This window comes from Octopus bimaculoides, chromosome 9 (assembly GCF_001194135.2).
Source record: "Octopus bimaculoides isolate UCB-OBI-ISO-001 chromosome 9, ASM119413v2, whole genome shotgun sequence".
Taxonomy (NCBI): Eukaryota; Metazoa; Mollusca; class Cephalopoda; order Octopoda; family Octopodidae; genus Octopus; species Octopus bimaculoides.
The window spans coordinates 56,491,554-56,505,772 of NC_068989.1; the positions used below are offsets into that span (position 1 = coordinate 56,491,554).

The following is a 14,219-nucleotide window of genomic DNA, read 5'->3' on the forward strand; positions in this document are numbered from 1 at the left end:
TAATAATAATAATAATAATAATAATAATAATAATAATAATAATAATAATAATAATAATAATAATAATAATAATAATAATAATAATAATAATAATAATAATAATAATAATAGTCATCATCAAAGAAGCAAACTAGTGGAATTGGTAGCACAGTGGACGAAAATGCTTAGTGTGCATTTCATCCAGGGCTCAAGATTCTGAGTTCAAATGCTATCAATGTCAACTTTGCTTTTCATTCTTCCAGGTTTGATAAAAATGTATCAGATGAACACTGGAGTCAATGCAGTTATACTGTAAATACACTGGTCTTGAAACAATTATTATTATTATTGTTGTTCAGTAGTTTTATTTTTATAACGTGCTTTCACTTCACTACCGAGCACAGCTCTGTGTGCCTTGGGTATGTGCTGTGGTTTGCTGTGATGCTCTTATGGTTACTGTATTGAAACTGTTTTGCATAGGATGTGTGCAGTGCCCAGTAGTGCAATTTTCTGTATGTTATATATATTTGTAAGTCCTGGTGTTTTTGTTATGTATTTGTCTGAATATTTTTTTATAGCTAAGGCACCTACTATGATAGGAATTGTTTCTGTTTATTATTATTATTATTATTATTATTATTGAGGTGGCGAGCTGGCAGAATCATTAGCACACTGAGCGAAATGCTTAGTGGTATTTTGTCTGCCACTACATTCTGAGTTCAAATTCCGCCGAGGTCGATTTTGCCTTTTATCCTTTCGGAGTTGATAAATTAAGTACCAGTGAAACACTGGGGTCGATGTAATTGACTAGTCCCCTCCCCCAAATTTCAGGCCTTGTGCCTATGGTAGAAAGGATTACTACTACTACTACTACTAGACTCTACACATATATTAAAGTATTCATAATACAAAAGAGTAAAAAAAAAGAAGTAAAAAATACTGCACATACTGAAAGCACATACAGTTGAGCTTGGGTGTACAGTGAAAGCCAGAAGAAAATAAAGGTTTGTAACATAGGTGCAAGGTCAGCAGTTTTGAGGTGAGTTGGGTAATCCATACCATCAAACATAATACTTGACTGGTACTTTATATTGACCCCACTCCCACCCCCATGTTGAACTTGGTGGCATTTGAATTTGTATGTAAACGGTTGTAGCTAAATATTGCAAAGTATCTTGTCTGGCACTCTAAGGATTATGTAAATCTACCACCTCTAGAAATGTTGATCTTGGCAAGATTTCAACTGGGAACACAATGAACTGAAACATTAATCCTGTTACGTTGTATTCCTACAATAGCAGGAATAGGTTAAATGTCATCTCGGTTGGATTCCTGGTAAAGAAGTAATGAACAATACACTTAGGAAAAGAAGATGCAGCCAATTCTGTCCATTAGTATTCTTGCAGTTGTTACTCTTGAGCTGTATTTTATTTATTTATTTCTATAAATTTTCTTTCTTTCTTTATTTATTTATTTCTATGAAATATAATTCTTATTTTGTTATATTTTGGGATGGTCATTTTTTTTTGTTGCCAATAAATTTAAAAAAAAAATTTTTTTTAATTGACCATCCAGAAATATAACAATTTCTGTTTCAACACACAATTTCACATTAGGAATCTTGTGAAACAAATTCATAAACGTAATGCTTATTTATTCACAATATATTGAATTAATCACAGATTATCTCATAGCTTCATGATTTTGATGATGTGTTTGTTTATTTTAGAATAACACTGTAGGACAAGTGTAAGAGGCCAGATCTGACTAGTTTTATCATAAAACAAGGTAGAATATTTGGGTCAGATACAGCCAGTTTAAATGCTAACAGGTTAAAAAAATGTAAGTGTGGAATTTTTTAATAAAAAAATTGACCTCATTCTTTAACCCAAAGAACACAAGAAATTGTACTCACCTGGAATTGGCTAATTATAAATGATGGGGGTTTACTTTTTGGAGACACTTCCCTGAATATTTTCTCTAATTGACTGCAATCATCATGATCATGTACGCAAAATGCAGTGATGAGGCTTTTCAGACAAACTTCAATTGCCAATGCCCATCGAGGATCTTTCACCTTGATCCATTCGCCTAGAATAACAGAGAAAGGGTACTAAAATGAGACTCTGGAGGGAAATCACTTTAGTGGAAATTTCTTTAGTTAATTGTGATTAGACATGTATTACATGGGTGCATGGCTTGGTGGTTAGGATGTTACACTCATAATCGCAAAATCATGATTTTGATTCCTGATGAACGGTACATTGTGTTCTTGAGTGAAACACATCACATTGCTCTATGATCATTTCAACATCTGACAAGTGGCACATTGTGCATCTGTACAGGCAATGTTAATCTGATGGAGACAGTGAAGTAATGTACAGCACATTCATCTGTGAAGCTTGTTCAGCAAGAAATCATGGAGACCTCATATTTTGTCTATGACAAAGGGGGTCCACAATTACACAAGCAGTGAAAGTCTTCCACAGCAGAAGTATTAAGGCTGCATCCCCTGGTGAGGACAATTGGCCTGCAAGAGTCCTGTACTGGTGCCAAGTAAAAAGCACTCAAGCCAGTACCACATAAAAGCGCTTGTGCTGGTGCCATGTAAAAGCACTTGTGCTGGTGCCATGTAGAAGTGCTCATGCTGGTGCCATGTAAAAGCACTTGTGCCGGTGACATGTAAAAGCACTCATGCTGGTGCCACGTAAAAGCACTCATGCTAATGCCATGCAAAAGTGCTCATGTTGGTGCCATGCAAAAGCGCTCATGCTGGTGTCACATTAAAAGCACCTAGCACACACAATAAAGTAGTTTGCGTAAGGAAGGGCATCCAACTGTAGAAACTAAGCTAAATCAGGTTGGAAACTGGTGCAGCTCTTGTCAACCCATCCAACCCATGCCAGCATGGAAAACAGATGTTAGATGATGATGATGATGTAACCTACCAATTTAACACCACTGATACATACATTATCATAGTTTTAAATAGCTTATCATTCCACCTCTTATCACACATCCTTCTCATGAATATCTTTCATCATCTGACTCAAGATCACCTCCTCCAATGCTCCCTCCCCTTCCAAAATTCCTTATCTTGCAAAGTTACTCAGTGACCCTGCTAGTACTGGCGCCATGTAAAAAGCATCCAGCTCACACTATGAAGTGGTTGGTATTTGGAAGGGCATCCAACTGTAAAAACTGACCTCGCCTATGCTAGTGCCACGTAAAAAGCACTTAGTCCACTCTAAGTGGTGGTTGGTGTTAGGAAGGGCAACCAGCCATAAAAACCATGCCAAAACAGACACAATAGCTTGGCACAGTCTTCTAGCTGGCCAACTCCTGTCAAACTCTCCCACCCATACCTGCATGGAAGATGGACATATGATGATGATGATGTTCTTTACTTCTGGTCATTGAGCAGAGATGTGGTTGTGAGCATTCTTTAGTTGTGACAAGAGAATGGCAACCTCCTAAGTGCTGGTGTCACACAAAAAATGTACCCAATACACTCTGTAAAAAGTAAGGTTGTGAGAATTCTTTAGTTTTGTTGAGAACATGACATCCCTCTAGTGCTGCTGCTGAGAGAAAAAAAATAGTCCTCAGTTCGTTCTATAAAGTTGTTGGTGTTAGGAAGGGTATCCTGCCATAGAAAGTGCCCTGAATTTGTTTTGGCTCTGTGATATGACAATCCATCCAACCCATGCCAACACAGAAAACAGACATAAAATGATAATGATAATAATCCTTTCTACTGTACTCACAATGCTTGGAATTTGTAGGGAGGGGGATGGTCGATCACATCAACCCCAGCATTTGACTGGTACTTAATTTATTGATCCCAAAAGTTGACCATGGTGGAATTTGAACCCAGAATGTAAAGACGGATGAAATGCCACAAGGCGTTTTGCCCAACATGCTAACAATTCTACCAGAATGATAATGATAATGACAATGAGCTTCACTATATTTTTATCATACATCTTTTACTTGTTTCTGTAATTAGACTGTGACCATGTTGGAGCACTGCTTTGAAGAATTTTTAGTCGAATGAATCAACCCCAGTACTTTTCTTTTTTAAAACCTGGTACTTATTCTATTGGTCCCTTTTGCCAAACTACTGAGTTACAAGGATGTAAACACACCAACACCAGTTGTCAAGCAGTGGTGGGGGAAAAACCCACATGATGGATTCTCTTGTGATCAACAAATGTGTCAACCTTTCATTGACACAATTAGAGAGCCTCTACTTGGTTGCTTAAACAGCTAGAAATAGCAGTCTTAAACCACAATCTAGACAGCATAATCTAGAAGATGTTATGCCTGAAAAAAGACAGGAGTGATCATGAAATTTCATTTGAACATAATTATGCCCCATCAATGTTGACCTGTACATAAACAGCAACAATTCATCTCTACAATGGCAAAAATCTCAGAACCAGTGCCTTGTCAATGAGCACAGACTTGATTGATTTAGTGAACTTTACTTTATATTACACAGTATGGGCACACGAGAACAGATAAAGTTAGCAACTTAGTAATTAATTCTCATTGCATCTGTATCAAGCTTTGTCCACTTTTAAATATACTAAAATATTCAGATGTTGCTTTGGCATCAAGTCTATCTTAATCATTAATTAAACAATTATATATACACATATTTCCTGTGCCAGTACCATGTTAAAAGCACTCATGTCAGTTCTACATTAGAAGCTCTTGTGCTGGTGCCATGTTAAGAACACTTGTACTGGTACCATATAAAAAGCACACAGTACACTCAGTAAAATGTTTGGTGTTAGGAAGGACATTCAGCAGTAGGAAGCCTGCCACAGCAGACAATTGGAGCTTGGAAAGCTCCCAGCTGCTATCAAATTGTCCAAACCTGCCAGCATGGAAAACAGATGTTGAATGATGATGATTTTTGTTCAGTCATTTTATCTAAAGTCTGTTTCCTCCATAGAAGCAAACCAGTATTTGAGACATGGATTTTACAGCTGAATGCTCCTCTTGTCACCAACTCTGATGTGTTTCTCAGGCAAGGGAATTTTACTTTCAGAAGAACTTGAAAGTGCAGAGCTAGCAGACGAGTTGTTGACAGGAAATGTTAATAAACATCACCGATTGAAGCATAGCTCACTGCAAATATGTAAACATTCACACGTGCGCACACACATGTACGACAGGCTTCTTTCCCTTTCTGCCAACCAAGTTCCCTAACAGGTATCGGTTGGCCTACGAGTATTGTAGCAGACACTTGTCTGAAGTGCTGCATAGTGATACTGAACCTGAAGCCACCATTGTGGGGCACTACCTTGAAAATTTTTTAGTTGAATTAATCGACCCAGTACCTATTTTTTTGATGAGCCTGGTACTATTCTATCAGTCTATCTTGCCAAACCACTAAGTTACAGGGATGTAAACACATGAACACCAGTTGTCAAGCAGTGATAGGGGGACAAACAGACACAAAGACATCCCCACCACAAACATATATGATGGGCTTCTTTCAGTGTCCATCAACTAAATCCACTTACAAGGCTTTGGTCAGCCTAAAGCGATAGTAGAAGACACTTCCCAAGATACCATGCAGTGGGACTGAACCCGGAACCATGTAATTGGGAAGCAAGCTTCTTACCACACATCCATGCCATATATATATATATATACATATACACAATTTAAAACAAAGCTACTAATAGTTTCATGTTGTAGAGATACAACAATTTGGCAGATTTATATAACATGCCCAGTGCCTCCAAGCAATCTTTCAAGCTCAGAGCATACAGTTAGACTTGCTTGAAAACTAGGACACTGTGTACACACACAATCACACAAATACATACACATGTACACATTTATCAAGGGTTGAACAGAAAGAACAAAACAAATATATGTAGACACACATACATATGTGTGTATATATATATATATATATATATATATATATATACACACACACACACACACACATCCAATATGTTAGACCATGTCACACTGAACATATGAAACCAAGATGTCCCACCAATGTATTAGATGACTGTCACATCAACATTTTAAACCTTGAAGTCAAACTAACATATTAGATCATGAGATCATATTCAAAACGTTAGACCAAGACATCACACCAACATTTCAGTCCCAGGTATCACATCCAATATCTGATACTCTGATCACAGGTCTATCTAGTAAACATATTTAGTAGTTAAGTACACATCTATTTACCTAAAGGTCCAACAGGCTTTCTGTGGAATCGTTTCCGTTTGAAATCCATTTCAATGTGAGCCATGATGTCAGGAATGTGAGAACCGTACTTCCTCAAATTATCTTTCACAGACAGCTTTAAATTGTCCAGTTCTCTCTGGTTGTAATCTATAGATCTTTTAATATTCCTTAGTTCAGTACTGGCAAAAATAAAGGAGAGAGAAAAAAAAATTCAGTAAGACAAATCATGAATGTTAAGGTGAAAAGATTATGTGGGTAGCTGGGGGACTAGAAGACAACTGGTTAGAAGTCAAGAAAACTCAGAGAAGGCCAGACATCACAGATTAGAAAACACAGGGTTGAAATAAAGAAAGATATATAGACTGAGTTGCAGACCCAGACAATCTATGCCATTATGGGATGATTAAAATAACAATGGTGGCCATTATAATGTTAATGATTATGGTTAAGATTAAAGAGATTAATAATGATGAGGAGGAAGAAAATGATAATGATGGAGGAAGATAATAGTGATGGCAGTGATAGTTTTGATGATATCAATCAAATGAGATAGATAGAGGGGGCAGGAAGAGAGAGAGAGAGAGAGAGAGTTAAAAACCAATAAAAAATTTAATATTTAGATAGGGGTGAAAAGCCTAGAGGTAAAATGATAATTAAGGTAAAAGATTAAACTTAAATTCCACTACTTAGCTTGATCTGTTTATGATTTTTGTAGTGGAGTGGTTAGTGCTTGGGTGGAATTATAGCAATCAGCCATGCATCTTTAGATTTACAGACTCACCAAACCCAAGCTGGTAAGGCTCAAAGCATCAAAGTATTTAAAAAAGTATAGTAGAAATATTGTCTCAAGGCTTTCAATATTTTACAAGGGCTGCTGGCTGATTACGAGCAGGAGTAGTGGGGGAGCATCATAACCATGTGTTGAGAAAATGGGTGTTTTGTTCATTATCCTCATACAACCCTTAATCAGGGACCTTTTGAGTGAGATGGGTTACTCGACCTGAAGAAAATTCTAACTGGGTCCCACCTGCAAGGTCATGCACTGTTTATCTTGATATGAGATCATCATACCATGCACATATGGCTGTGCTGCTTGTCGGGTGTACCCCTATCAATAAAGGTAGTTATGATGGGTATATTGGTCTCATATATTTGCACCCCAGTGTCACTTTGATGGCATGCATTGCTCTCTCAAAAATAATAATAATAACGATGATTTTCTACTTACTCAAAGCGAGACTTTTCATCCTTGTACTTTGATATATCTTCTTGAAATGTTTCCACCTGATTCTCAAACTTATGCTTCTGCTTTTCATATTCTTCAATACGGCTTTTCAGGCCCTTAATTTTTGTCTCACGCCTTTGCTTCTCCACCTCATAGTTCTGCTGCACATCGCTGAAACACAAATAATCATTAATTTATTAACTATAGAGATATAGCTGCAAGCATGGCTGTGTGGTACAAAGTTTGCATCTCAACTACTTGGCTTTTGGGTTCAGTCCCACTGTATGGCACTTTGGGCAAATGTCTTCTACAACAGCCCCAGGCAATTGAAGCCTTGAGAGTAGATTTGGTAAAAGAATCTGAAAGATGCCCATTGTATACACACACAAACACACGCACACATATACATACACACGTGTGTGTGTGTTATTGTCTCTGCCATGGCAGCACACAGTAGTTTTGAGTGTCACTGTCATATAAGTGGTTTTCTTTGTTTCCAATCTTCTGTGAAAACATGTTTGGTCATGGGGAAATGTTACCTTATTTGGAAACAGGTCATGGTGGACAACAGGAAGGGCATCTGGCCCTAGAAAATCTGCCACAACAAATTCCATCCAACCTATGCAAGCATGGGAAAGTGAATGTTAAAAGAGTGATGGGGAAGAGATATAAGAGAGAGAGAGGCTAACACATAATTTGATATTATTATGCTGGCCATAGCTCCAAAATTAAAATTAAAATTATCAGTATTTGGACATGACTTTTCAAAGACCATACACTAGAGGAATCAAAATGCTATCAATATTATCAAACATTTAGCAGCAAGCTGGCAGAATCGTTACTGTGCTGGGCAAAATGCTTAGTGATATTTCATGCCTTTAAGTTCTGAGTACAAATTCCACTGAGGTCAACTATACCTTTTATCCTTTTGGGGGTCAATAAAATGTGTAGCTGCTGAGCACTGGGGTTGATGTAATTAACTTAACCCCACTCCCGAAATTGTTGGTCATGTGCCAAAACTTGAAATCAATATTATCACACATCAAGGGAATGAAAATCCTTTTGAGGACCAATGACTTTGATAACAGAGACCTGAGAACCATCCAGAACATCAGATGGTATCATCACATTTCCAACAAAGAACTGCATATGCGCACATATCAGCACACAGCCTCCCATCTCGAAGCTATCTGTTGCATGTGCTGTTACAGACATGTTTGCCATCTCCTGCTAGATCATCCTACCAGAGCTTTACTCTTATTCAATGCAGCAGCTGCAGGCTGGACAAGACCTCATGGCAGGCTCTGCACCAGATGACTGAATGTGAATGGGAAGGTCTCCAGAGGTTCAGTGTCACCTTGGAAGACGTAGAGGGGCTGGCATGGGATAGTCAGTGATGGAGAGCACTGGTGAATCTGGTTGGCTCTATGCATGATGACGTTTCTGGGACCACTAACCAGGGATGACCCCAGCCTCATCATCAAGCAAAACATGAAGCAGAATCAGCAGCACGTATGGGTTGGATGGTTTGACAGGAGCCAACGAGCCAGAAGACAGCACCAAGCTCCAATGTCTTTACTCATTCCTGAATCTCCAAACTAATTTCTCTCTATTCTTTTTTAGGTCACCCAAAGAATTACACAGCAAGAAACTCTGACAAACAACAAAGTGAATCATCAGCTTTGAATACACACACATACACATCCTAATTTTTATATCTATATTCCATGCTGCCTGGCGTCAGAATAGTTCAACTGGATGCAAGAAGTTGGACGACCATGTTTTGTGTTGATGTCTCATTTTTGAAATGGGTTTTATGGCCAGCTGCCCCTTCCAAACATCAACTACTTTATAAAGAGTACAGAGTGTAATTTTTTGTGGCACTAATGCTATAGAGGTGTTGTTGCCAAAGCAAAACTAAAGACCTCTCTTAAGGTCTGCATTCCGGCTACTTGAATCGATTACCAATCATTTACAGAGTGCATTTTAGGTGCATTTGTGACATCACTGTAAGGGTTGCATTGCAGTTGGCAAAATGAAAGTACAACCTCATGCTGGAAGGAATATATTGTGAGAGGATGGTAGTGGAGAGAATAACAGAGGGAACAGTGTTAGAGTAGGAGTAAAAGAGACAAAGCGGAAAGGGAAGAGTAATGTTGGAGGTATGGCTGAAGTACAAGGGGAGGGAAATGGGGTGAGTTGTGTAAGTGGACACAGTGGTGGGATGGGTTAGTCTCTCTGCCAGCATGGGATTGAAGAACTGATCAGGACTCAAGATAGTTTCTATTTGAGTTACAGACGTTTATTGTTAATAGAGCATAGAGACAGAGATAGGGAAGATCTAATACCCATTTTTAGAGATAACACCCACTGTTGGATCTACAGCCAATCATCGGATTTAGCACCAATTGTTATCCACCTATTACAGAAGTAAAAGAGTAAATCATTCCTATTTATACCTGTTTTTGATTTCATGAATTCTTTCTTTAACTTGCTCAGCTTCTCGTTCTAAGTTCCGAATACTATTTTCAACTTTCTTGATTTCTATCTGAAAATCATAAAACAATAATAAAAGACATTGATAATCACGAATTAAAGTATCCTTATATTTTAATTTCAATAAAAGACATTGATAATTACGAATTAATTATCCTCATTATTAACTTCAAAATTATCGAATAATGCTAGTATGGGCTTTTTTTTTTTACTTATTTTGTTGGTCACAGGTTTGAAATCAGCCAAATCACTGTATTTCTGATAATAACATTAATAAAGGAGTGTCTGTAACTCTGTGAAGAACAAGTATAGCAAAACATTTTGTTTGCAAAATACTAGTTTCTGCTCTTTGCTGATATACAGTTCTGCCAATACATTATCCTGGATTGGTTTGTGCTACAAATCAATATTATTCAACAATGTGTATTACTTATGTATTACAGGTACAACACCAATTTTCCAGACACTGACGATCCAAAACCTCTTATGTTCTGCACTAATTTATGAGCAGGAACTTCAAATTCTAGCAGCCACCTGACTAGGTTACTAATACCTTGGACAGAAGAGTACCTTGCACAGTTTACAACTGACAAGTCCCTTAACCCCTTGGGGGTTATTGAGGCACTGCAGCCATGCAGTGTATCTAAGGCAAGAAAACCTAGCAGAGCCCATCCCTCTCCAGCCTAAACTCATTTCTACAGCTGAGTGGACTGGAGCAATGGGAAATGAAGTATTTTGCTGAAGAACACAATGGATCACTTGGTCCAGGCATCAGAACCACGATCTTACAGTTGTGAATCCAACACTCTCACCACTCAATGACATGCCTCCACTAGTAGTACTCATTTCTACAGCTGAGTGGACTGAAATGAAGTGGGTCCAGGAATTGAAACCACAATCTTACGATCGTGCGTCCAACACCCTAACCACTAAGCCACGTGCCTCCACAGTACAGTATTAATAAAATTGTATCATTTATGATGATGATGATCATCATCATCATCATCGTTTAACGTCCGCTTTCCATGCTAGCATGGGTTGGACGATTTGACTGAGGACTGGTGAAACCGGATGGCAACACCAACGTCCACTTTCCATGCTGGCATGGGTTTGATGATTTGACTGAGGACTGGCGAACCAGACGGCTGCACCAGGCTCCAATCTGATCTGGCAGTTTCTACAGCTGGATGCCCTTCCTAATGCCAACCACTCCAAGAGTGTAGTGGGTGCTTTTATGTGCCACCGGCACGAGGGCCAGTCGAGCGGTACTGGCAACGGCCATGCTCAAATGGTGTTTTTTATGTGCCACCTGCACAGGAGCCAGTCCAGTGGCACTGGCAACGACCTCGCTTGAATAATATTTTTTTTTCATATGCCACCAGCACAAGTACCAGTAAAGCAATGCTGGTAACGATCACGCTCAAATGGTGCTTATTCAAGTAAATTTAATACTTGTTTAATTTAGAGTGTGGTTTGGAAAATCTATTGGTTAGGAAAAAATCAGTAATCTAGAATGGCTTTGAAATTGAAGGTTCCCTAAAAACATGTTACACCTGTGCTAATTATTGCAACATGGGTGTGTCATTAAGAAGTTCAATTCACAACTACTTTGTTTCAGGCTCCATCTCACTGCCCAACACCTTGAACAAATGTTATCTATCATAGGTTTGGGTTGATCAAAGCCTTGCAAGAATAACTTCTTCCCCTTTTCTCAGCATTCTCCAGTCTTAGAGTCTTTGACAAGGGTCAGACTAGGCATTGCCATTACTTGTGTGATGTAAAGAAAGAAAAGAAAAAGAGAACAGCTGCAATGTTAATATTTAGCCCCTTTAACCCTTTGGCATTAAACTGGCCAAATCCAGCCCAAATATTTTACCTGTTTTATGTTAAAACTGGCCAGATCCAGCATCTCACATCTACACTGCAATGTCATTCTAAAAATGAACAATTACATCTTTGACATCTCTAAGCTACAAGATAATACAATTTGAACTTTTAAAAATGTGAATAAATAAGCATTATATTTGACAGAGTAATCTGAATGCTAATGTATTAAAGTGGCAAGTTGGCAGAGCTGTTAGCATGCCAGGTAAAATGCTTAGCGGCTTTACATTCATATTTATGTTCTGAGTTCAATAGGAAGGGCACCGATGAAATGAGGACCAGTGGAGCAATGGGTTTGATACAATTAACTGACTCCTCCCTTGAAATGCTGGCCATGTTCCAAAATATGAAACCAATATTTAGTTCCTTTAAGAATTGTTAGTACACTAGGCAAAATGCTTATCGGCATTTTATTTGTTTTTATGTTCTGAGTTCAAATTCCTCTGTGGTTGACTGCCTTTCAGAATCGATAAAATGAATACCAGCTGAACACAGGTCAATGTAATTGACTTATATCTTCACCAGAAATTGCTGGCCTTGTGCCAAAATTTGAAGTTGAGGGATTCATGGTTAACCATGTTTTCTTGACAGAACATGTTGTTCCTGTCTCTCATTCTTTTATGCAATATTGAACAAATGACATCTTTCTAGAAGTAGGACTGACAATATTTTACACATTAAAGAGATTTAAGTACATTGATTTATGTGCAATAAGAATGGGATGTTTATGCAACACTGACACCATGAAAACTGGTAAAAATCTTGTCAACTGACAAGTATTTCACAGTCTAACAGTTAAAACTAAAAGAGTTATCTAGCCCTAAAGCAAAGTTGTTCTAACAGCAACAGAGTGGTATTGAGTGCTTCACATGTTTTGTAATGACAACAATAATAATAATAGAGAGAGATGAAAAAGGAAGGATAAATGCACTTAACCCCTTTAGATCGTAATGTTGCTTTACTGTTATTTAACTTCTCCTTTCCTTTTTTAAGCTCTGGTAAAAGAGATTTTTCCTTCGTTACTAAATCCTTGGATTTGTTTTTCAAATCTTCAACCTTTTCTTTTGTTTTTTGAAGTTTTATCTAGAAAGAGAAGAATAAAAGAAAAAAAATAAACAAAATTAAACTATAATAAATCTTTGTTTATAAATATATGCACAGGTATGGCTGTGTGGTAAGAAGCTTGCTTTCCAACCACATGGTACTGGGTTCAGTCCAATGCGCAGCACCTTGGGCAAGTGTCTTCTATTATAGCCTTGAGCCAATCAAAGTCTTGCAAGTAGATTTGGTAGATGGAAACTGAAAGAAGCCCATCTTACACACACACACACACACACACACACATATATATATATATATATATATATATACATACGCATATATTGATGTGTGTGTATTTGTCCTCCACCAACACTTGACAACTGGTGTTGGTGTGTTTACATCCCTGTAACTTAGCAGCTTGGCAAAAGATATCAATAGAACAAGTACGAGGGTCAATTCACTTGACTAAAAATTCTTCAAGGCAGTGCCCCAGTATAGCCACAGTCTAATGAAACAAATAAAAGATAAAATGTATGTGGACAACATGAATATAAATGGACATATATTTCAGGATAAACTAGAAAGTAGTGAAGACATTACATGCGGACGAAAACCAAAACAAAATAAAAACAAAACATAATTACTTTATATTTTTAGATGACAAAAAAACATTTGATAATTTTTATTTCAGTTGTTGTTTGAACATACCAATGCATCGTCATCTCAGTTTCTTCATTTTAGAGACATAGTGTATCAAGGATTACATTATCTAATGTACCAGCCTTTCTTTAAAATAGTGTGATTTGAAGGAAATTTGGACTCTGTGCTACTAGTTCTAGCAGGTTTTTGATAATTTGATTGACTTCTTTAATATTATAGACAAGTACAAGGTAGTAGAATTGTTACTACTTCAGGCAAAATGCTTAGCAGCATTGTGTCGATTTTCATGTTCTGAGTTCAAATTCCACCAAGGGTGACTTGACCTTTCATCCATTTGGGGTTGATAAAATAAGTACCAGCTGAGTTCTGGGGTTGATGTAATCGACTTACCCCATCCCCCAAAATTGCTAGCCCTGTTCCAAAATCTGAAACTAGCATTATAGATAAGTGCACAACGTCTGAATGATCAAGAAACTGTGTTACCAAACAGTGGGTTACATGCACAAACTTTACAAGTAAGTACTTTGTCTTGGAGTTTTGTTTTTTGAAATGATGTATTAAAGAAGGACATGCTTTCACCTATCTGGGGCTTCCCAGGCCTGAAAGACAGAGAATGTGGGTTGGGTTGGTTTGGTTAAGTTTGAAAAATCGGAGGCTAACATAATACAGAGAGAGAGAGAGAGAGAGAGAGAGAGAGAGAGAGAGAGAGAGA

The 14,219-nt window shown here is 37.7% G+C and overlaps 1 protein-coding gene across 1 annotated transcript in view; it reads right to left on the reverse strand.

The window, feature by feature from the left end:
• Nucleotides 1-14,219, reverse strand: part of LOC106873121 (structural maintenance of chromosomes protein 6) — a 147,570-nt gene that overhangs the window by 92,881 nt on the left and 40,470 nt on the right. The window contains exons 10-14 of the mRNA XM_014920348.2: nucleotides 12,743-12,889; nucleotides 9,886-9,974; nucleotides 7,430-7,597; nucleotides 6,202-6,380; nucleotides 1,895-2,070 (exon numbers count right to left, since the gene is read on the reverse strand). Coding sequence (XP_014775834.1) covers nucleotides 1,895-2,070; nucleotides 6,202-6,380; nucleotides 7,430-7,597; nucleotides 9,886-9,974; nucleotides 12,743-12,889 — 759 coding nt within the window. The remainder of the gene's footprint in view (nucleotides 1-1,894; nucleotides 2,071-6,201; nucleotides 6,381-7,429; nucleotides 7,598-9,885; nucleotides 9,975-12,742; nucleotides 12,890-14,219) is intronic.